We start from the raw sequence: 22714 nt of genomic DNA, 5'->3' as shown, positions 1-22714 counted from the left end.
TTCTGTTGCCTGATTGAAGGTACCAAATAATGTTTGAAAGAAAGGGGTCTCAGCCCCTGTTCGGGGATTTGGGCACCCAGCAGACTCTGAGAACAGGTGAATAAATGTGAGCATGAGCTGAGGTTTGTTTTGAATGGGACCCTCAGGGACAGGTGAGATGCAGACAAAGACCTGGAGATGTGTTTTAATTTCATAAACATGGAAGCGTGTGTTGTTTGCCTGCCCCATGGACTGTGAGGAGTTACAGCCTCTGTGAATCTGGAGCAGTTTGGGTTTCCTGTCTCCAGTTCAGGTGCCTGACCAGGGCCACAGCAGCTCAGGAGCCTTCAGCTCCAAAGGCACTGGGACGCTGGAGCCTTACAGAGACAGGGAAATGTGCTTGCAGGAGGAGAAGGGAGGGGTGGCAGCATGGAAGGCAGTGTTACAGCTGTGCCTCCATGATTTGATGTCTATTTTAGGAGATGTGACAGTTTTGATGCCTGTTTTCTTTGCTGTCACTTTTAGACTTCAGTGTCAGAGATGTCTGATATGTCTTCAGGCACTTAAAACCTTGACTCATCTGAAAAAAAAAAGCCAAACCCTGAATATTCTTTTGTCTGAGTGATTCTGTGTCTGTCTGTGATGCTCCAGGTTGAAAACATCCTGCTGCATGACCGTGGCCACTACGTCCTGTGTGACTTTGGGAGTGCTACCAACAAATTCCAGAACCCCCAGACAGAGGGGGTGAATGCAGTGGAGGAGGAGATCAAGAAGTAAGTGTGCTGTGCCTGTCCAGCCCAGTATTTGTGTTTCCAGGGTGATTTCCCTCGTGCTGGGGTGGTTTTGCTCAGCCTGGTGCAGCAGATTGGCTGTGCTGCATGGCAGTGTCTGCTGCAGGTGAGTGAGTGCCCAGGGGAAGGTGAAACAATAAACTGAGCTCGATGTAATTGCTTTGGAGCTGAGATTAGTGCAGAGCAGCAGCCCCTCCTCGGCGAGGCAGCGACCTGCTCTGTCCTGAGCAGGGTCAGGCTGTCTGTCCTTCATCTCCTTGGCTTCTCTGAGCCCCAGGCTGGGCTGGCACAGTCCCATCCCCACGGATCTGGGCCGATCTGGGCAGTGCCAGCTCCTCCTCCTGCCCCAGCCCTGCCAGCTGTCCTGGCAGCATCTCTGGTGCCCCTTTGTAAGAGGGGTTCACCTGCAGTTCAGGAGCCCTGGGCCAGGGGTGGAGCACGCTCCAGCTCCTTGGCCTTGCTGTAGTTCTAACATCACTCCTGCTAATCCAGTTAAAATGGGTACAGATGTCTCTTTTTTGCTGGGATTCAGCTACACCTCCTGGATTTCCTAGGTTTGTTTGAGTGCAGTTCTGAGAGTGCTCCTAATCCAGCATTGCAGTCCCCTGGAGTGCCCTACTTGTACACCTAAGCCTACAAAACCTTTGCCTTTGGCAATGCTTTCCTGTGCTCAGGTGAGCAGCAGGAGCAATGACAGACCTGCTGGCAGGAAATCTCATTAGAGAGAGGAGCCTCATCATCTCTGGAGCAGTTTGCAGCTTTCCTGTTTTTGTGATCTGTTAAGATGAGGCAGATTCTCACTGTGGTTTGAGGCACACAGTTGACCCATCCCTTCCACAGTGGCTCTGAGCAGGGCTCCTGGTGTGGAAATCTCATTTTTGGGAGCCACATATCCAGTTACAATCTCTGTGATACAGCCCTGCAGTGAGGGCATTGCAGAGGACATTTGGTTACTGACCTTGTTAATGCTTTGAATCCTTGGATGGTTCTGTTCTTGAAATGGCTGCACATTTTGTGGTGAATTCTGTGCTTTAGAGAGGACTGTGGTTGTTATTTAATTCTGTGCTTTAGAGAGGACTGTGGTTACTGTTCTGGCTGCCCAGGGCACTTTGAGGGGTGTTTCACTGTTTGAGGTGTGTAGCAGGTGATGCTCTTAGAACATTTTTCCAGTAGATAATCTTTAGCATCCCTTTCTTTGTAAAGAATAGGGGAAAAGTGAATTTTGGGTTGTTTGGGAGTGTGACAAACCTGCTTATCCCCCCTTTGAACCCCCGACCCTCCTTCCCCTGCAGGTACACAACGTTGTCCTACAGAGCCCCAGAGATGGTGAACCTGTACAGTGGCAAACTCATCACTACAAAAGCAGACATTTGGGTGAGTATGGAAGCCCTGGGCATCCTTGCACTGCCAGGGCAGGGAAACAGGGCTGGCCTGCTTTTCTGGGAGCCTGGGCAGTTCCTGAATGCAGAATTGCTCTGGTGATGTGTGATGAGCTCCTGCTGCAGCAGACATGTGTGCTCCTCCTGTGTGCTTTGAATTGAGAGATGGATCAAACTCCAGGGCTCAGTGGGGCAAACCTGATTCTGTATCATAAATCAGGGTGTTGTGGCACCAGGTTGTTGGTGTGTGGAATCAAAGTTCTGCTCAGAATTGAGTGGGAAGCTGATGAAATGGCCCTGGCCCAGCAGCAGCAGTGTGCTGGTCTGTGTAACACAGGGCTGAGGTGCCAGACTGGCCAAAGGCCAAACTCTGCACTGTCTCCTGGTGATCAGGGCAATCCTGCCATGCTCCTTCTTCGTGGTGGGAACAGAATCCAGCTGTGGTGGGATCCATTCCTGGCTCACCTGCTCTCCTTTGGGGGGACACAGGTGAGAAACAGTCTGTGCTGTTTGCAGTGGCAGTTCATCACCTGTGCTTAAAAGTGTTTAAGATGCTTACTGAGAGCATTTTTGTGTTTTTTGGAGCCCTGAGCTAGGAGGTAACATGGTAGAAGCAGAAAAACAGAGTTTTGATCTACGTTCAGTAGTTCTGCATCTACAAGAGGGAGAATTGCTGAATTCCCCTCAGCCCTGCCCTGGGCAGGGTCACTGTGTGCCAGGGGAAAGGACAGGGCCCCGAGGCAGCCAGAGCAGGACCAGCATCTGCACTCCCTCCTGGGGCAGGCTGGAAAGGGGAGATCCAAAGGCTCTGCTGTTCCTGGCATGGCAGGAGCTGGGTTCCAGTGACACTTGGAGCATTGTTTGGTGGTGGGGCCTCAGCTTCCAGGCCTGTTCCAGTGCTTGTCCTGCTGGGAGCCTCCCTTCCCCTGAAATCCTGTCCAGGTTGTTTAAGCCAGCCTGCAGTTTCATTGTGAAATCCTGTGACAAGAGAGATGAGCTGATGGGGAGTTTCTTAGGATGAGGAAATGTTTCCTGCTCCCCGCTCTGAGGTGGTGGGAGTGTTTCATAATTAGCCCTTTGTGCAAAAACGTTTTTCTTTTGCAATAGGTGGTGGCTCTTGGTGCCAAAAGCAGCGTGGCAGTGGAGGGAAGGGTGGCAGAACCTGGCAGCCTGCAGAATGAGCTGTACTTCCCTGGCATTTATTTATAGCAGCTGAAAGGTTGTTTGGACTTAATCTTGGAAACAGTTTGGGTTTCTCTTTGTCACAATGGGTGCATTAATGATGATGGTTGCCATTTGTTTGTGCTGTTGCTTTGCTCTTTCCTCCCAGAGCGTGGCAGAGAGGCTTTGCCTGTTCGGTGACCCTCGGGGTCGTGTGGTGATGGACATCACGTGTGATCCCTGCCCTGTTCTCTCTCTGCAGGCCCTGGGCTGCTTGCTGTACAAGCTGTGCTACTTCACCTTGCCCTTTGGGGAGAGCCAGGTGGCCATTTGTGATGGCAACTTCACCATCCCAGACAACTCGAGGCACTCGCAGGACATGCACTGCCTCATCCGTGAGTGCCTGCAGGGCTCTGTCCTTTCCAGGGGCTTCCCTGCACACAGGGGGCTTAAAGGGACCTGGGACTGCTTTGGGAGTGATCCTGACAGAGATTTCAGTCTGGCCAGGCTGGAGTGAGCCAGTGGAAGGGCAGGAGCACACACAGCTGTTTGCTGTGAGCCCTGCACAATCAGCCCATTTATGCAGAAACGTATTTCTGCTGTAATAAATCTGTTTGGATAAGGAACTGAAAAGACCACAGTGGCTTAGGCTAGTGATAAGAATTCATCTCCTGTGAACTGGGAAACAGAACTGAAATGATTTATAAATATCCCACTGACTGGAGTGAATGTGTAATTAAGTGTACAATGCACTACTCTTGGCAAAGCTGGGGCAGCTCTCTTGTTTCCAGCACAGCTTTTGATTTTTTCCCTTTCCCTAGCCACAGTCTTGACTCACACAGAGCTGGATGTGTTTGCAGAGCAGGCTGGTATTTTCCTTGCTCTGAGGGCTGTCTGCAGTGGCTGCCCTGTCTCCCTGCCCTGCTGGCACTCCAGGATCAACCCTTTTCCTGTGCTTCCCCTGCAAGTGCCCAGTCCCACCCAGAGCTGTTCCTGTTCCCTGGCCAGGCAGCATTTCCCCTCCCTGCCCCAGGGTTTTGGGGGTCCCAGCTGTGGTGGGAGATGTGTCCTGGTCCGTGCTGGGTGTGCTGCCCTGTTCTGAAGGAGGCAGGACTCTGTTAGCTCCTGGTTGTACCAAATGTGGAGTTGGGTGGGTGGGAGGGAGCTCAAAGCCCACCCAGTGCCACCCCTGCCATGGCAGGAACACCTGCCACTGTCCCAGGTTATTCCAGCCTGGCCCTGGGCACTGCCAGGGCTCCAGGGGCAGCCACAGCTGCTGTCTGTGGGCACCTCTGCCAGGGCTGCCCACCCTGAGCACAGAAAATTCCTCTGTGGTATCAGTGATGTGCTGCCCTCTGTGTGTGCTGCTGCTCTGATCTCTGCTTCTCCATCTCCTCCAGGCTACATGCTCGAGCCAGACCCTGATAAGAGACCTGACATTTATCAGGTCTCCTACTTTGCATTCAAGCTGGCCAAGAAGGAGTGCCCAGTGCAGAATGTGCAGGTGGGCAGGGGGAGGCCTGAGGGGGCTCTGGGAGGGGCTGGGGGCAGCTGATGGACACTGAGCACTTTCCTCTGTCCTCTTGGTTGGTCCCAGTCCTGTCATCAGCAGGGTCCTGTTTGTAACAGCACGGTTTGGGTTGGATTTTTTGGGTCAGAAGTCAGGGCTTCTCATTCTGTTTGTCCCTGATTTACCTCCTCACCCAGTCACCAGTGTGAGGCCAAGCAAGAGATCTTGTGCATGTGAACATGGAAAATTAGGCCGTGCTTGGGAAAGCAATTTCATTTCCAGGCACTCTCATCATAGCCTGTGTAATTTGGCCTGCACTTGGGTTTGAGCAGCAGTTCTGGGACTTGGCATTGGAACTCCATCTGCCCCTTCTTGCTGTGTCTTCAGAGACTTCAGCTGGGAAATTGAGTGGACAGTTATTTTCTTACACTGTTATGGACACTGTGACAGACATTTTATTTTGTTGTTTTTTCATAAATAGAAATTAGGGTTTTCCCCCTATGTTCACATGCTTATTTATGGTCTTTATAAATAAGAGGTAGTTTGGCTTCTATTATGCCTGTGGTTTTATAGCATCATTAATAAATTTTGTCACTACTGTCGTCTGACAGTCTTATAGAAATGTCTTAAAAAGGACATGTCTTTTAAAAATTGGTGCTGTGGAGCTTTATGTTCATATTCCATGTTCAGTGGTCAAAAAGCCGAGCCCTCTTTTGTTCCCTTGTAAAGACTCCCCCAAGCTCCTGTCTCCCCATGACACGAACCTTTTGTGGTGGTGTTTGTTGTGTGTCCACATGAGGAGTAATTGCTTTGGGAATCCCCAGTTCTCTCTGTTTTATTGTGATGTTTTTGCACATTATTTCTGACTCTGTTTTCTGCCCTCGAAATACCAAATTGGGCATTTTTGGGTTCTGCAGAACTCTCCAATCCCTGCTAAACTGCCAGACCCAGTTAAAGCAAGTGAAGCTGCTGCAAAGAAGAGTCAACCAAAGGCCAGGTAACCCCACCTGCTTTTTACTCCTTCTTTTCTTGCCTGTTGTCTCTGCTGGTTATTAGCAAAGGTGGATTCAGCTTCCTTGGGGACTTCAGTTGCCCAGTTACTCTCCCTGACTCAGAAACAATCTGATATCAGGTTCATTAGTTATCAGTTTGGTATCTCTAAACCACAGAGGGCTGGGGGCACGGCTGCTCCTCTCTCTTGCTGTGCATTTTCGGAGCTCAGTGAACCCTGAGCAGAGATCAGGAGAGTTCAGTGGTTCTGGGCTGGATGTACCAAAGTTAAAGTGCACCCAGAGATGGCAGTTCAGACAGCTCTGCCCAAAGGTACCAGCTGCTCATGAGCTGATCTGTGTCCTTCATGTGCTCATTCAGAAGTCTGGGTGCTTTCAAGCAATATGTTGTAGGAAATAGTTGGGTATAAGTTGAGTGGTTTTGACAAGTCCCAGCTGTCCTCCAGCAGAGGATGCCACGAGTGGCAGAGAAGGCAGAAGGACAGTGTTGGGTTAATTGTGGTGAATGCATGCAGGGCCTTTCCCTGTGCCTGGGTGCCCACGAGTGTTTCACCTTTGTCACTCCCACCCAGCTGAGGTGTGGGCGAGTGTTCGCCCCTGCTGTGTGTTCTGTGTGTCTGTGCTCACTGCCCTTCCCTCTCCTCCTTCCTGTGCAGGCTCACAGACCCCATCCCCACGACAGAAACGTCCATAGCACCCCGGCAGAGACCTAAGGCAGGACAGACCCAGCCCAACCCTGGCATTCTGCCCATCCAGCCAGCCCTGACGCCCAGGAAGAGAGCCACAGCCCAGGCAGCCCTTCAGCCCCAGGGTGAGCCACGTGTCTGTGTGCTCCCTGCCCCGTGTGCCTCGGGCACTGCCCTAACCCTGCCTTTGCTTCTTGTGCCAGCTGCAGGCCCGGCTGCCCTGGGCAGTGCCCAGCCCTCCAGCACGCCCCAGGCCAAAGCAGCCCCCCAGCAGCCTCCAGCCCAGCCCCAGGCCAAGCCAGCAGCAGCAGCGCCCCAGGCACAGCCCCAGGTGCCCTCCACACAGCCCCAGGCCACCCCTCAGCATCAGCAGCAGCAGCTTTTCCTGAAGCAGCAGCTCCTGCAGCAGCAGCAGCAGCAGCAGCAGCAGCAGGCTGCCTTCTTCCAGCAGCAGCAGCAGCCACAGATGATGCAGGCTCAGCAGGTGGGTGGTGCAGCAGGTTTCTCACATCTGTGTCTGCAGGGCTGTAGCTCTGTGTTTCCTGCTCTTTTGGGGGGACTGGGTGCAGCTTTTGGGCATTTCCCGTGTGTCCCCAGTCCTCTAGCAGGGTTTGCTCTAGGTCCTTCACACCTGCAGCCTCTCAAGCAGCAATTGTTCCCCAGTTCCCAGTGATGCAGCAAGGAGCGCCCGCGCAGCAGCAGCAGCTGATGCAGAACTACTACCAGCAGCAGCAGCAGCAGCAGCAGCTGCTGGCCCAGCAGGCAGCTATGCAGCAGAAGACCACAGCAGCAGCAGCTCAGCAGAAGCAGCAGCCCCAGGCCCAGCCTGGCTCAGCACCCCCAGCACAGCCACAGGAGCAGGGGGTGAGACCTTGGGGCCCTGGGACTTGGGTACAGCTGCTCCTCTGCCAGCTCCTGAGTGCTGCTCTGAGCCCTTCCACCTCTGCTCTGTGTCTCAGCCTCTCTACCCTGAGCAGGCTTGAGCCCAGCCAGCCTTTGCCAAGCCCTAATGGAGGCTTTACCTCCAGAGCTGCACCACAGAAAGGGGAGAGACTCTGCCTGTGCAGTAATCCTGCAACACTGCAGAGCAGCAAATCCCTTTGTTTGTCTGGTTTTTCCTCTCTGGGCCATCCCCAGTCCGTGGCTGGCATGCTGGGTGCTGTTTTCTGCCCAGTCCATGACCTGGACACTGGGTGCTGTTTTCTCTCCAGTCCATGATTGGGATGTTGGGTGCTGTTTTCTCCCCAGTCCATGACCTGGACACTGGGTGCTGTTTTCTCCCCAGTCCATGCATGGGATGCTGGGTGCTGTTTTCTGCCCAGTCCATGACCTGGACACTGGGTGCTGTTTTCTGCCCAGTCCATGGCTGGCACACCGTGTGCTCCACCAGGAGCTGTTTTCTCCCCTGGCTGCCGTTCTGAGCGAGGTCCCTGTGCTTTCCTCCCCCGGCAGGCGCAGGTGCAGGCTCAGAGGCAGCAGCAGCAGCAGCAGCAGCAGGCCCAGGGGCAGGGGCAGAAGCTGGGCTCCCTGACGCCGCCCTCGTCGCCCAAGGCGCAGCGCGCGGGGCACCGCCGCATCCTCAGCGACGTCACCCACAGCGCCGTGTTCGGCGTGCCCGCCAGCAAATCCACCCAGCTGCTGCAGGCTGCGGCTGCTGAGGCCAGCCTCAACAAGTCCAAGTACGTGCCAGGGCCGGGGGGTCAGCTTCAGCACGTCTGAGTAGGTGCCAGGGCCTGGGGGGCAGCCTCAGCTCGTCTGAGTAGGTGCCAGGGCCTGGGGGGCAGCCTCAGCACGTCGAGTAGGTGCCAGGGCTTTTGGGGGTCAGCTCTTGGTTTCAGGTGGGTTAATGGCTCTTGTTTGGGGTGACCCCATCCAGATCTGCTTCCACCACGCCCTCGGGCTCGCCAAGGACCTCGCAGCAGAACGTCTACAACCCCCCTGACGTGTCCACGTGGAACCCCTTTGATGATGACAACTTCTCCAAGCTGACAGCTGAGGAGCTGCTGAACAAGGACTTTGCCAAGCTGGGGGATGGTGGGTGCCCAGGGTGCTGTGACACCTGCCTGCTCTGGAAGGGAAGGTGCCATGGGGTGGGGATGGATTGGGCAGGGACTGCTCAGGGGTTGGGGATGGTTTAGTCAGAGGATTGGGGATGGTTTTAGGCAGGCACTGCTCAGGGATTGGGGATGGTTTTAGGCAGGCACTGCTCAGGGATTGGGGATGGTTTTGGACAGGCACTGCTCAGGGGTTGGGGATGGTTTTGGACAGGGAATGTTCAGGGATTGGGGATGGTTTTGGGCAGGCACTGCTCAGGGGTTGGGGATGGTTTAGTCAGAGGATTGGGGATGGTTTTGGGCAGGCACTGCTCAGGGATTGGGGATGGTTTTAGGCAGGCACTGCTCAGGGATTGGGGATGGTTTTGGGAATGCTCAGGGATTTGGGGTGGTTTTGGGCAGGCACTGCTTGGGTGCCCCATATTGTTACAACCCTCTGGCTAAATCCTTCCACGTGCTTTCTGGTGGCAGTTCTGTGGTGCCTCCAAGGCAGAGGTACCAGCTGCTTTGACTGGTACTCAGGTGCCTGTGGGAGCTGCAGTTTAAACTCTGCTTCCTCTGCAGCAAGGGCCTTGAGTGGAGCAGTGTCCTGGAAATACAGATGAGCAGCCTGCTGTCAGAATAGAACAGAAGTTTCAGAATCGAGGTTCCCCCCTAACTGTGGGTGTGCTTTGCAGGGAAGGCTCCAGAAAAGGCAGGCAGCTCCACAGAGAACCTGCTGCCAGGGTTCCAGCCCGCAGCCCCCACGGATGCCTTCGGTGGCTCCTCCTTCCCTGCTGGGCCAGGTGAGTCTGGGAGCATGGGCAGCTCCTGGCCAGAACCTCCTTGAAAGGGAAGGAAAATGCTGCAAACAGAGTGTATGGGCACTGAGAGCTGCAGGGAACGGGGCTGGCACTTGAGGAGAGGGGGGAATGTCACAGCTGGGTGGCAGAGACTGTGGGGAGACAGAGGTGGGGCTTGTGGTGAGGGAAGAAACTGAGCCCCGAGTTGCCAAGGAAGCTCCTTAGTGTGTGGAAGTTCCATGGAGCTCATAACAAGGAGCAGAGCCTGCCGTGTGCTGGGAGGTGCTGGTCAGAGCTGCTGCTCTGTGTGGAGGAGCAGAGACACAAGGGTCACACCTCTGCTGCAGGGTGAGAGGAGAGAACAGCCCCATAACTGACACGGGCAGTGATGGAGGCAGTGATTTCTGCCCTGGCTGGGCTGTGTGGCTCCACCTTGGCTGCTCTGAGGAGTTTCTCTGCCTGTGGGGCCTTGTCTGGTTCTCCTTTGGTCCTTGTGTCCCGGGGTTTTGCTGTGAGCAGCCCCTTCTATGCCAGTGACCCCTGGTGAGTGCTGCTGCTCATTTCCACTCCTTCAGCATCAGTTCTCCCTGGGAGCAGCTCAGACCTGCCAGGCTCAGGTGGGAAGCTGCTTCCAGGAGCTCCAGGAGCCAGGGATCCTCCCTCCCCTGGTGACAATGCTCCTTCTGGCTGGTGCCTCCCCACCGAGACAAAACAGCCCTTGGTGAGAGGAGTCTGGGCTGAAGAACCCTTTGTGGGGCAAGGAGTGACAAATCCATTTGTGCTTATTTCTATTTATAAAAGGAGATTTAGGAGAGCTTATAACTGAGCCTGGTGTGTTGGTTCTTACCAGAGAATTAAGGAGCTGGAGTCCCTGACACAGGAGTGCTCCTGGGGAGTTGCTTTCTGGGTTTGTCCAGCTGTGAGCAGTTTCTGCTGTTCCATCAGCCTGTGTGGGTGATGCTGAGCAGCAGCAGCTCCACGTTGAGCTGTAAAATACCTTCTGCAAAGCCTGAGGAGCATCTGTGTGCTCTGTGGTGCTGTACCATGGTCAGTTCTGCAGTGTCTGTCTTCAAAATGTGCCCCTTGGTTTCCCAGTGCTGGGCTTGGCATGGGAAGGAGCCTTGGGAATCTGGGCTGGGCACTTGAGCCCTTCTCTCTTTGCCCAGAGACAGGAGCCTGTCCCAGCCTGGCTGCTGGGATAGATTTTATTGCACACTGTGTGTCCTTTGTGAAACCTTTCACCTTTTGTGCTGCTGTGGAGGCAGATAACAGTTCCTCCCTGCCAGGAAATGTTCTGGGATCTGTGGGTCAAACTGTGTTGGAGAGCTGCATGGTAACAGTGGTTTTGTTTGGGTTTTTACTGTTTTCAGTGGCACACTTGGTCAGAGTGTGCCTGTGTGAGTGGCTGTGCCTGTGCTGGGGTTTTGTTCTGTGCTTTCTCCTTTTCTCTGTTCACTCTGCCTTTTCTTTTCTTTTCCTTTCCTTTCCTCTTCTCTACCAGCTGAAAAAACGAAAGACATTCTGAGCTTGGACTCTAGCCCTGCTCTGCTGACTGTGCCTGATCCTTTCACTCCTCTCCCGTTATCTGACACCCCAGGTAACCCGAGCCGGGGGAGGAGGGGACAGTCCTGCCCTTTGTTTTGGCCTCTGCATCTCCTGCCTCTGTGGAGAGCGGGCACACCTGAAATGCTGGGCACTGCTGGGCACTGCCAGGCTCTGCCGGGCTCTGCTGGCACTGCCAGGCTCTGCTGGCACTGGGGGTGGTTTCCCATAGCAGGGCTGGGGGATCTCAGAAATGGGGGTGGGTGTCCTCAGGGGCTCAGCATCCCCAAAGGGATGGCAGGGCTGGAGCAGTGTCCTGGAGGGAGAGCTGAGAGCTGCAGTTGTTGAGTCTGGAGCAGAGCAGGCTCCAGGGACACCTCAGAGCCCAAAGGGGTCCAGGAGAGCTGGGGACAAGGATGGAGGGACAGGACCCAGGGAATGGCTCCCAGTGCCAGAGGGCAGGGATGGATGGGAGATGGGAATGGGGAATTGTTCCCTGAGGGTGCCCACCCTGCATCCCTGGCAGTGCCCAAGGCCAGGCTGGGCACTGGGGCTGGAGCAGCCTGGGACAGTGGGAGGTGTCCCTGCCAAGGCAGGGGTAGGATGGAATGATGATTTAAGGTCCCTCCCAACACAAACCATTCCAGAATCCTGTGAGAAATAATCCCCAGGTGATTCATTACCTGCTTCTGACTTAAGCTGTTTTCAAATGGCTTCCAACCATGAAATTGTAGGCTTTATTACTGTTAATCTTTCTTTCCTCTAAGAGTCAGTGTTTCTTTGGCTTCCAAAGTCTGTTGCAGATCTGAGCATCTTGAGAAGCACAAGTTCCATGTGACCTTTTCTGATTTGGCAAGGTTTTGCAGTGCAGTTGGTGCTATTTCATTTACTTTGCAGTGCTGCTTCTGAGCCTTTTCTGTGCACATTTCTGACTGCAGCAGCCAACACTTTTTAGCACAGATTATGTAAGGGCTTAGGAGCTCATTTGCAAATCGGTGGGATTTGGAATGTGGGGATGTTTTTATCCTGCAGCCTCTCCCTGTGAAGGTGTGAGCAGGTCCCAGTGTGAGCCCCAGAGCACAACTGCAGCTCCCGTCCTCATCCTCAGCCCAGCTCTGGGTCACTGCTGCTTTGGAGGACCCAAGAAAGACAATTTCACGTGTTTGTTCTTGAATATTTCCAAGGCCTGGGGCTGCAGAGTTTCCTTGGCTTGGAAACTGAGAGGGTCTGTTTGTAAATTCAGCAGAAAGGATCAAACTCGTGGAGCTGAGCTCAGGTTTTCACCTGGCTAAAGCTCAGCTCAGGCACAAACCACCTGCCCTTGGCACCTGGAGGTGCAGGTGGCATCACCTGAGTGCCTGCCACACCTTGCAGGGCACAGGTGCAGGGGTGGTGTCACTGTGTCCCTCCTCTTCCTCCCTGGGTAATGGCTGCGGTTAATGGAATTGTAACCAGGAAGAGGAGCTGGCAAGAGGGATGTAAAAATATGGCAAAACATCTGTTAAAACAAGGGAGAATTAAATATTCATGCTGAAAACATATTTCCTTGTGTATGGGCAGGAAAATGAGCCAAGTTGTTCTTAATGAGCTTATTTCAGGCTTCAGCACTGCCTGATCCAGGCTGTTGGTCAGGGCAGCTCCCTGTGGGTCACTGACTGATGCAGGGAGGGTATTTCATTTTTTTGGGAGCAGCTCACTGGATGAGGTGTTTTTAATCACCATAACTCTACTCCAGCCCATAAATTCTGAGGAGATAACTGGGTGCCCAGCTCTGCCTGGGTGTTTAGAGCAGCTGCAATAAACAACTGTATTGCTGCTGAGGATTTATTTGCACCAAGATGACACATTGAGATAAAGTAATTGCACATGCTCAATTAGGCATGCACAGCAGCTGTGGGTGTGCACTAATGATCTGAGTTTGCATCTTGAGCTGGGGAGATGCAAAAGGGCAACTGCTCATGTGGGAACTGATGGATTTATGGCTGTATTTACTGGGAGGATGAGGTGGGGGTGTGATGATTTAAAGCAGCAAAGCCAGCAGACCACGAGAATCCAGCTAGATGAGTGTAAAGAGCATCCAGTGTTCTCCTGCCTGGGCTTTCAGTTTGAGCTTAGGGGAGAATTTACTGCTTTACAAATATTTGAAGTCTTGAAAGTGAGCCTGGAATTGCTTGGTTTTGCTCTCTTAAGGAGCCACTGTTTGTCACTGTTTAAAAAGAAATGACACAGATTTATCAGAGGCTGAGTGGCCCAAGGGCCTCAGGGTGCACTGAGCTGCTCCTTTTGTACACTGTCCTGATACAGGTGGGCCTGAGTGGTCATTTACTCAGTGCATTTCACCTGAAAGAGTAATTAACGAGATGATTGGTGGTTTACTGAATGCATTTCACCTGAAAGAAGAATTATCAATATGATTGGTGGTTTACTGAATGCATTTCACCTGAAAGAATAATGAACAAGATGATTGGTCATTTACTCAATGCATTGCACCTGAAGAATAATTATCAATATGATTGGTCATTTACTCAATGCATTGCACCTGAAAGAATAATTATCAATATGATTGGTTATTTACTCAATGCATTGCACCTGAAAGAATAATTAACAATATGATTGGTCATTTACTCAATGCATTTCACCTGAAAGAATAATTAACAAGATGCCCGTTTGTAAACCATCTTGGAGAATAACAAGAAAACAGATATCAGGAAAACAACACTTGCAGGTTGTTTATTACAATTGGCTCTCCTAGTGTATCTCCAGCTCCCTGCAGTCTGCCAGGGCAGTTGTGGGAGAGCTTTTTTAGCACTCTCTCTCTGAGCAGGGTGCCACATCCACAGCTGCTGGGTGTTGTCCCGTGAGCTCTGTGGTGTTTGCAGAGCCCCGATTCCCTTTCCCCGCGTTCCCCTTCTCTCCCGTCCCGTGCTGTGTGAGCCCCAGCCCCATGTCCCCAGGCCAGAGGGGTGCAGAGCATTTCCCTGGGCTGGTGCATGGGCCGTGCCCCAGGCAGGGCTGCTGTGCCTGCTCCGGCTCCATCAGCCCTGGCAGAGCCCCGGGCAGTGCCAGAGCCCTGCCCACCCCTGCCCTGGCAGGGTTTTCACAGCTCTGTTCTCTCCCCCAGCTGCCCCCCAGAGGAGAGGACTCTGCTGTGTGCTCTGCTGAGCTGGGGGTGCTGCCCAGGGCAGCCCTGCAGTGGGTGCCAGCCCTGCAGTGAGTACCAGCCCTGTGTGTGCCCCCGTGCCTGCTGGGCACCGTGTCCTCGCCCTGGCACACAGCTCTGCCCTCCGCTCCCTTTTAACTTGCAGCTTTTCAGGAGTTCTTTCTAATAGCCTGCTCTAACCCCAAGCCCCTTTGCCTCTCTCATCTCTTGATTGGTATTTTTGATGTGGATATTATGGATACTACCTTGGTTGGTGTTTTCTCCTAACTCTGGTGTTCCCTAAACTGCTTTCTGAGTGTTTGTGGCTGGAGGGGTGTGTGGGCAGCAGTGAAAGCAGCATGGCAGTGGAGGCTGCAGGTGCAAAGCCTGAGCAAACTGACTGTAAACCCATCAGGTGTGTGCAGTGTGCTGGGAAAGGGTCTGAGCTGGTGGGGTTTAGGATAAAGAGAGCTTTGCAGTGAACCAGGTGAGGGCCTGGCACAGAGAGTGATCCCTGGCAGTGCCCAAGGCCAGGCTGGGCAGGGCTTGGGGCTCGAGGGAGGTGTCCCTGCCAGGGCAGGGGTGGCTGAGCTCTGAGAGCTCCTCTGCAGCCCAGGGCTCTGTTCAGAGCTGATTCTGCAGCCCAGGGCACTCAGGGCTCTGTTCACAGCTCTGACTCTGCAGCCCAGGGCACTCAGGGCTCTGTTCAGAGCTGACTCTGCAGCCCAGGGCACTCAGGGCTCTGTTCAGAGCTCAGACTCTGCAGCCCAGGGCACTCAGGGCTCTGTTCAGAGCTGATTCTGCAGCCCAGGGCACTCAGGGCTCTGTTCAGAGCTGATTCTGCAGCCCAGGGCAGTCAGGGCTCTGTTCACAGCTCTGACTCTGCAGCCCAGGGCACTCAGGGCTCTGTTCACAGCTCTGACTCTGCAGCCCAGGGCACTCAGGGCTCTGTTCAGAGCTGATTCTGCAGCCCAGGGCACTCAGGGCTCTGTTCAGAGCTGATTCTGCAGCCCAGGGCACTCAGGGCTGTGTTCAGAGCTCTGACTCTGCAGCCCAGAGCACTCAGGGCTCTGTTCAGAGCTCTGACTCTGCAGCCCAGAGCACTCAGGGCTCTGTTCAGAGCTCTGACTCTGCAGCCCAGAGCACTCAGGGCTCTGTTCAGAGCTGATTCTGCAGCCCAGAGCACTCAGGGCTCTGTTCACAGCTCTGACTCTGCAGCCCAGAGCACTCAGGGCTCTGTTCACAGCTCTGACTCTGCAGCCCAGAGCACTCAGGGCTCTGTTCACAGCTCTGACTCTGCAGCCCAGAGCACTCAGGGCTCTGTTCAGAGCTCTGACTCTGCAGCCCAGAGCACTCAGGGCTCTGTTCACAGCTCTGACTCTGCAGCCCAGAGCACTCAGGGCTCTGTTCAGAGCTCTGACTCTGCAGCCCAGAGCACTCAGGGCTCTGCTGCAGCCATTTCCCACCCGTGGTGCAGGTGCTGCTCTGTGGCTCACACACAGCACAGCCAGCCCTCATTAATGGTGTCTTCTTCTTTCTTCTGCTTTTCTCACTGTTGCCTCCTTTCCTCCTTTTTCCTGCTTGCCCCAGAAAAACTGATTGAGGGCCTCAAATCTCCCGAGCCTGCGCTGCTGCTGCCCGAGCTGCTGCCCCTGGCTGACCCCTTCGGCAGCACGGCAGAGCCTGCCAATGGTAACTGCCCCCTGTGCCCCCCTGTGCCCCCCTGTGCCCCTCTGTGCCCCCTGTGCCCCCCGTGCCCCCTGCATGCTCCCAGAGCAGCCCTGGGTGGTGCTGAGCCTGAGCTGCCCTCTCCCTCCGGGGTGGGCACCGAGCAGGGGGGACTCGTGGCTGCTCTGCTCTGCTGTTCCTTGGGGGTTCTCTTGGGAATTCCCTCAGTTGCTGATTGAGGGTGGCAGAAATGCCTTATTTGGTGTTTGAGCGTGCCCCAGGCGCTGAGCTGGCTGTGCCCATGGCTCTCAGCAGGAGGAGGAGGAAGGGGAGGGTTCCCTGGGAGTGCTGGGGATGAAGGTGGGCAGCAGCAGCTGCCAGCAGGTCGGGGCTCTGGGGGGCTGCAGAATTGGGGTTTACATGCCAGGTGCCCTGCAGACAGGGAGGGCAGGCTGCAGGCTGTGCCATCAGCTGCTGCTGTGGGCTGGGTGTGACGTGTGGCTCTGACAGAGAAGAAGGACTGGACTCCTGGAGCAGTAAAACTTCTGCTTTGGCAGTTTCTGACAGTGGTCTGAATTGTAACGATCTGAATGCAAGGGGACTCCAGTGGTCACTGCTTTCCTTTTGCTGGACAAGGATCTTGTGGATATTTCCTTCCTGTTCAGCTGCAGGGGAGGTGTTAGCAACCTGCTGTTCCACCCTCTGGGTATTTCAGATTGGGCTTGTACAAATTAAACAAAAGCTGAAACCAGGCTTCAAAGCCAACCAAACCCTTGAGCTGACAGTGCAGGTCAGTAAAGGACTCAGCCAACTCCTGCTCAGTTTCCTCCTTGTGCTTTTCCTTGCAAACCAACCCGTGTGTGCTGTGCCCGTGGGAAGGCCAAGCTGCCGTGGCTGTGGAGAGCCTGATCCCGGGGCTGGAGGCGCCCCTGGCCCAGCGCCTCGTGTCCCACAGCGACTCCGTGGCCTCCAACAGGACAGGTTGGTCAGGCCCGGGGCTGGGGGTGCCCCCTCGGGGGCTGGGGGTGCTCCCTCAGGGGCTGGGGGTGCTCCCTCAGGGGCTGGGGGTGCCACTGCTGTCCGCTGGGAGCTCTGGCTGCCCCCTCAGGAGCTGGGGGTGCCCCTCAGGGGCTGGGGGTGCCACGGCTGTCCCCTCAGGGGCTGGGCCTGCATCTCCTCTCTGTGCCCTGGGCCTGCAGCTCCTGTCTGCCCTTCTCCCTGTGCCCTGGGCCTGCAGCTCCTCTCTGTGCCCCTTCCCTGGCCCTGTGGGATTCCCTGCTCAGCCCCAGAGGGACAGAGAGCCCTGCTGGGAGTGCCCTGGGCCTGCAGCTCCTCTCTGTGCCCTTCTCCCTGTGCCCTGAGCCTGCAGCTCCTGTCTGTGCCCTTCTCCCTGTGCCCTGGGCCTGCAGCTCCTGTCTGCCCTTCTCCCTGTGCCCTGGGCCTGCAGCTCCTCTCTGTGCCCCTTCCCTGGCCCTGTGGGATTCCCTGCTCAGCCCAGAGGGACACAGAGCCCTGCTGAGGTTTTGGGGCTCTGTGCCCTCACTGTGAGCAGCAGGATCTCCCCCATCACAAGCAGGGCAGTTTCTGTGCTGGCTCTGCAGCAAAGCTGTGCTCCCTCCCTGCCTGTGGGCGAGGGGATGTGGCCACAAGGGGAGTTTAACACTGTTTGTATCCTGTGCAATGCCACCCTGGGATGCTCACCTGGATCCAGACTCTCTCACTGGGGAAGACTCTCTGCTTGACTGTTCTCTGCTCTCTAACCCTGCTGCTGACCTCCTGGATGAGTTTGCTCCTGTAGCTTTCTCAGCTCAGCCTCACAAAGGTAAACTGGCCCTCCTGCTTCACAGGGACAGCTGCTCTGACCTGGAGCTTCACTGCCCCCAAGCCACTGCTCTGTTTTCTTCCCAAGCTGCTCAAACTTGGAATGTGCCCTGATGTACTAAGGGAGGGGGAAAGTCAATTATTCAGCTTGACTGTAAAGACAGAGCTTGTGCAGAGTGATGTTGTTTTCCATGGGGGTGGGCTCTGTGTGCAGCCCTTCCCCACCGAATGCACTCTGCGTTTGCTTTTTGCACATGGCATTTGAGACTGGTGGGTTTTTCTGCATTATTCATTCCAGAAGGGAGCCTGATAATCATCTGCCATAAGGGTTTGGAATAAAAGGAATTTTTTGTGGTTTTTGGAGTAGCATCCCAGGCAGATGAGCTCTTGCAGCCCTAGGGAACGTTGTCCTTATCAGGAGAAGTTCCTGAGTCCAGCTGTGGTGTCACAGCAAACGGAATGGGAGCCTAGGGGCAAGGCCAGGGGGTTCCCTCGGGGTTGTTTTCCCTAGGTCTGATCCCCCAGAGCACAGAGCAGCTCCACAGGTGCTTTCTTGCCTCACCTCTCCCCAGACCCGTTCAGTCTTGGTCAGCTTTAGGTGGAAATCTTTTATTCCCAGCAGGAGTCAGACAGGAATGTTCTGTTCATGGAAACTGTTGGGTTGATGTGTCCTTGCTGGGCTTTCAGGAACATTTCATGCAGGAGATTTGGGAGGGTATTTGAGGTGTCTGAAGGAACAAGGAGTGATGCCCAGGGAGTGTGAGAGGCTCTGAAAACACATAATTGCCTGATGAGGCGGATAAATCATCTCCTCTCTGGAGATGGTTGGCAGCGCCTCTCCCATGTGTTGAGCTGCAGCTGATGTGGTTTGAAGTGATGGAATTATCTCCCAGAACTGCCCTGGGGGCCTCTGGAAAGCCTCTCACAGCATCTGGGCACTCTCCAGGCAGGTGAACTCCTTGCAAATCTGCCTTCATGTTGGCTCATTGCTCGGGGGTTTGTCTCAGGTGGATGACTGGAGTTTCCTCTGTGGTTTGTTTTGTTCCCCAGCCCTTCTCCTGTCCCTGTGCATGAGAGCCAGCCTGAGCCCTCACACCAGGAGCACCTCCAGCCCCTGGGAGCTCCCCCAGGCTCTGCTCACCTTGCAGCTGAGCCCTCAGAGTGCTCTGGCTCTGTTCTGGCTCCTGCTTGCTTTGGTTTGATCCCCTCCACTCCTGTGTTTCACTGCCTCCCTTCTTTCCTGCCACACTTACCAGCTTCATTTCACCTTTTAAATTGAACTCCTGCTTCTAAATGCTGTCTCTGAAAACATTAAACAGAAACATGTTCTAACACTCCTGCAATTCTAACCAGCCTCTCTGCTGTCTTTGCTTCTTTGCCCTTATTTCTCTCTATGCTGCAGAAGATACTAACCTGATATCAGGCTTTGATGCTCCTGAGGGCTCTGAAAAAGTGACAGAAGATGAGTTTGACCCAATTCCAGTGTTGATATCCAAAAATTCACAAGGTAAGCCAGGATGTGGGAGTGAAAAAGGGAAGGAAGAAAGGCAAGCAGTGGATCTATAAAGGAGTTTTGGGGCAGTGGTGCTGCAGCACAGGGCTCCAGTCTGTGAGATGGGAGTGTGGTCCCTGTCCCAGCTCCCTGAGGAGCTCTGGGCAGGCAGAGCCTGTGGCAGCTGCTGATTTCAGCGTGCTGGCCCAGATCCCCTGGAGATCCCAGCCCTCCTGGGGTACCAGAGAGCTGTGCTGAGGCTCTCATTGCCCAGGGAAGGGTCACTGAGCTGGGTCCCCTCTCTGCAGTCACCCCTCTGCAAGGGTTTTGTGATTACTTGGGGAGGTGTAAAGACAAATCCAGAACTTTTTTTGTGTGTTTTGGGGGGTTTTTAAAGGCTTTTTTTGCCTTTTTTTTCAGTTAGGTCACAGAACCTTTTGGCTTCCCTAACTCCCGTTTTTGGTCTCAGCAGGAATGTGCTGAACCCTGCTCTGCACCAGTCTTGGCTTTCAGAGGCTGACACTGGTTAGGACCAGTTCAGACATTACAAACTCCTCTGGAAGTCAGGGATTTCTCCCGAGGCTGGGCCAAGACAGGGTCGGAACCAGATGGACTTTGAGGTCCCTTCCAACCCAAACCATTCCCTGGGTCTCTGCTTTAGTACCCAAGTCCCAGTCCCACGATAGCCCAGTTCTCCTGGACGCAGCTCAAAGCACCCAGAGGTGCTCTTAAAATAGATTTCAATATTTAAAATTCTGGCCTGTCCTTTCTGTGGGCTGTGGGAGTATTGAATTTGTGTTAGAGATCCCTTAGCAAGGACAGGGTTCTGGATAAGCTTTGTGGCAGGAATGGGTTTGTAGGGATTTGCTGTGCTGGTTTGGTTTGGGGGCAGAGGGTGAACAGCAAGCAGGGGATTCATTGCTGTGCTGATACAAATAACGAGAAGAGCTTGAGCAAATTCTCTGTTTTGCTTTGACTTTTTTCTTTCTTTCTTGATCTTGAACTTCTGAAACTGTCGCGTGTGTGTGTGTCCTGCTCAATACTGAATTCCTATCTCTCACACTTTCAGGTGGGCATTCTAGAAACAACAGTGGAAGCTCTGAGTCCAGTCTTCCCAACATAGCCAGGTCTCTGCTGCTGGTGGATCAGCTCATAGACCTGTAGCAGTGACACAGTAGCAGTTTGTGTAACTACCCACACCTCCGGTTTCCCTGCCAGAAGAGTTTCCTTCCTTGTGCTTCTTTGGGGCTTTTTTTTTTTCTTTTCTTTTTTCTCCTTTACTTAAGAGAAAAACCTGCCAACAGGAGACAGTCACCCACCTCTCTCCCTGTCCCCCCGTGGCCTGGGGAAGGTTTGGCTCAGCTCTGCAGTAGCCTGGTGTGTCTCAGGCTGGTGGAGCGCTGTGGGTTCCCCTGGCCCTGCTCAGGGAGCTGGGGCTGCTCTGGGACCCTGCCCCAGCCTCCTGTCCCCGAGCAGGGCGTGAGCAGTGCAGCCCCAGCTGTGCTTTGGGCTTTGGGTCTGGTTCTGTTCCCCCGGGGACAGTGACAGGGACATCCCTGAGCTGCAGGACATGGGGCAGCACAGCTGGGGGCTCTGAATTGCTTCAGAGCAGGGGGAAGCCCCAGGTTCCTCCCGGCCATACTCTGGTGATGGTGCACATAAAGAGTTTTCCAGCTGCCCCCAGCTCTTGGTTTGCTGTTTGACAATCCTGCTGGGAACTAACTGCTCTTCCTGGGGGAGGGAAAACAGAGAAAAGGAAAAAGAAAAAAACCAGATTGTTAAAGCTGCAGAAATGACCCTAAGTGAAGCGTGACAAGGTTTTGAACCAAATCCATGTGAGTATGGCTGTGACCAGTGTTTCACTGACCTTTTTTGGGGTGAAAAGGGCGCTGTGGCAGCAGCAGATGTATTTTCTGTGACTTCTTTTCTGTGTTTGACTGGAAAAAAAGAAACTCCCCTCAACCTACTGTAAATGGTGTATGAAACAAATTGTCCTCCGGCTGTTTGTCTATTTTTAATCCTGGTTTTAGTCGAGCATCTGGTATCTGTTCTGGGTTCTCCATTTTCTCTTGTAACTGCTATAGTGCACCCCAGTTCAGTATGGAGCCATTGTTTCAGTAGACAAAGATTCCTGTGGGCCTCTCTCCACCCCAGTCTCTGTGACCACGCATGCCCTGGGTTCAGGTGGTTTGAAATCAGTGCTGCTACAACTCGATGGGTTCTCCCTTTTCCTCGCCCCTCGCTTGGTTTGTCCGTAGCTGGATCCGCTCAGCTCGTTCTCCTCGGCTTCCCACCGAGTCTGGAATTTCTCTCTCGTGTTTGAAAGCCCTCTCTGAGCAGAAGGACTCTTCCTCTGTAGTGGAATTCCCCTGGCTTCCTGCTCCCCGTGTTTGTGTTTGTAGCTGTATTAGTGGCGGTGCAGTTCCCCCGTGCGAAAGTGCGAGCGACTGAATGTCTGTCTGTGCTGATCTCGCTGGGAAGGGAAGAACCCCACGTTTGTGACTCCTCCTCTCCTCTCTCCATCTCCTCCCCAGCCCCACACTTAGTTTAACAAATTCTGTACATAGAGCTCCCATCGGTTGTGTCTCTACATTACTCTTCTTTTAAAACCTACACTTACTAATAAAAGTATTGCTTACGTGTGTTGTATCATTACATGTGTATACTGCACTTTCCAAGAGAAGCTTTACATGAGAACTATGGAAATGACCTTAGTAAAATTGTGGATAGAACTTTATTATTTTTTTGTTTTATATTCCTAAAGCACAGGCGAGCTGGACTGGAAAACACGAAGATGCTATAGATAGAAAGTTATTGTATAGTCAGATACTGAGATTATATGAAAAGAGAATGGATTTTAAAAAGTAACCGTCTACTGTATATTAGAAACAAAGATTTCTGTGAATTAAAGTACTTTTAAAGAATGTTTAAGATTTTAAATCTAATGGCGCTTGTTCAAGGGTTCTGGAAAAAATGACAAATGCACTGGGTTGTTAATAATGCTATTAAATAAGCAGATGTGAATGTTTATTTTATTGCTTTTTCAAGTAGCTGTTCCTGGGTGTGGGTGGAAATCTGATATTTTAGAGACTTTTCTTTGACCTCCTCCATCAGAAAATACTCACCATGTGCTTGCAGAGCGAATGGGATTGAGAGATGAGTGGAGACTGGGGATTCATTTTAAACTCCAGAAACTGTAGTGTGCCCTGGCTCTGGGTTGGTGCTGGTGCTGCTCAGAGCCGAGGGGCTGTGTGAGAGCCTCACCCTGTGTCCCATGGGACACGTTTGGGGTCCCTGGGCGGCAGGATCAGTGCTGTAGCTTGGCTGGAGCCAGGGGAGGTGTCCTGGCCCCTCTGAAGGGCTCAGGAGGGGTTCAGGCCACCCCAGCAGGGCTGTTCTGCTCTGCCCTGAGGGCTGGAGCTGCTGTGACTGTTCTGGTGATCTCCTGTCAGGGTCAGACACAGCCACAGCACCTGGAGCAATTCCCCTTCACCCCAGGGTCTGCTCTGGCTTTGGGTGGCAGAGGTTCCAAGGAATGGTTGGAATGTTGGTGTTGGTTACTCTGAGGGGCTCAGGCTGGGCAGGGCCCCTGCCCTTGGAGCCCTCCTGTTCATCTTTGACCAGATGACTTCAGTCAGCCTCCCCATTTCTGACACACCCACTGTGTTGGGAGCATCTGTCCCAAAACAGGAGCTGCACC

General features: G+C 53.7%; 1 protein-coding gene across 2 annotated transcripts in view; it reads left to right on the top strand.

The window, feature by feature from the left end:
• Positions 1-22042, top strand: part of AAK1 (AP2 associated kinase 1) — a 45379-nt gene extending 23337 nt beyond the window's left edge. Inside the window, exons 5-21 of one of the 2 annotated variants that reach the window (XM_058042339.1) lie at positions 631-752; positions 2063-2144; positions 3573-3705; positions 4711-4814; positions 5738-5817; positions 6487-6641; positions 6720-7000; positions 7180-7380; positions 7975-8195; positions 8393-8550; positions 9248-9355; positions 10854-10949; positions 15624-15725; positions 16581-16682; positions 17413-17523; positions 18925-19029; positions 20084-22042. In XM_058042339.1, coding sequence (XP_057898322.1) covers positions 631-752; positions 2063-2144; positions 3573-3705; positions 4711-4814; positions 5738-5817; positions 6487-6641; positions 6720-7000; positions 7180-7380; positions 7975-8195; positions 8393-8550; positions 9248-9355; positions 10854-10949; positions 15624-15725; positions 16581-16682; positions 17413-17523; positions 18925-19029; positions 20084-20178 — 2256 coding nt within the window. In that variant the 3' untranslated portion in view covers positions 20179-22042. Of the gene's footprint in view, positions 1-630; positions 753-2062; positions 2145-3572; positions 3706-4710; positions 4815-5737; positions 5818-6486; positions 6642-6719; positions 7001-7179; positions 7381-7968; positions 8196-8392; positions 8551-9247; positions 9356-10853; positions 10950-15623; positions 15726-16580; positions 16683-17412; positions 17524-18924; positions 19030-20083 lie in introns of both variants that reach the window. The other variant, XM_058042338.1, reaches the window with a different exon arrangement.
• The last annotated feature ends 672 nt before the right edge of the window (positions 22043-22714 follow it).

This window comes from Melospiza georgiana, chromosome 31 (assembly GCF_028018845.1).
Source record: "Melospiza georgiana isolate bMelGeo1 chromosome 31, bMelGeo1.pri, whole genome shotgun sequence".
Taxonomy (NCBI): domain Eukaryota; kingdom Metazoa; phylum Chordata; class Aves; order Passeriformes; family Passerellidae; genus Melospiza; species Melospiza georgiana.
Note: the sequence above shows the minus strand (reverse complement) of the source record. Positions and strands in the feature narration are given on the sequence as shown.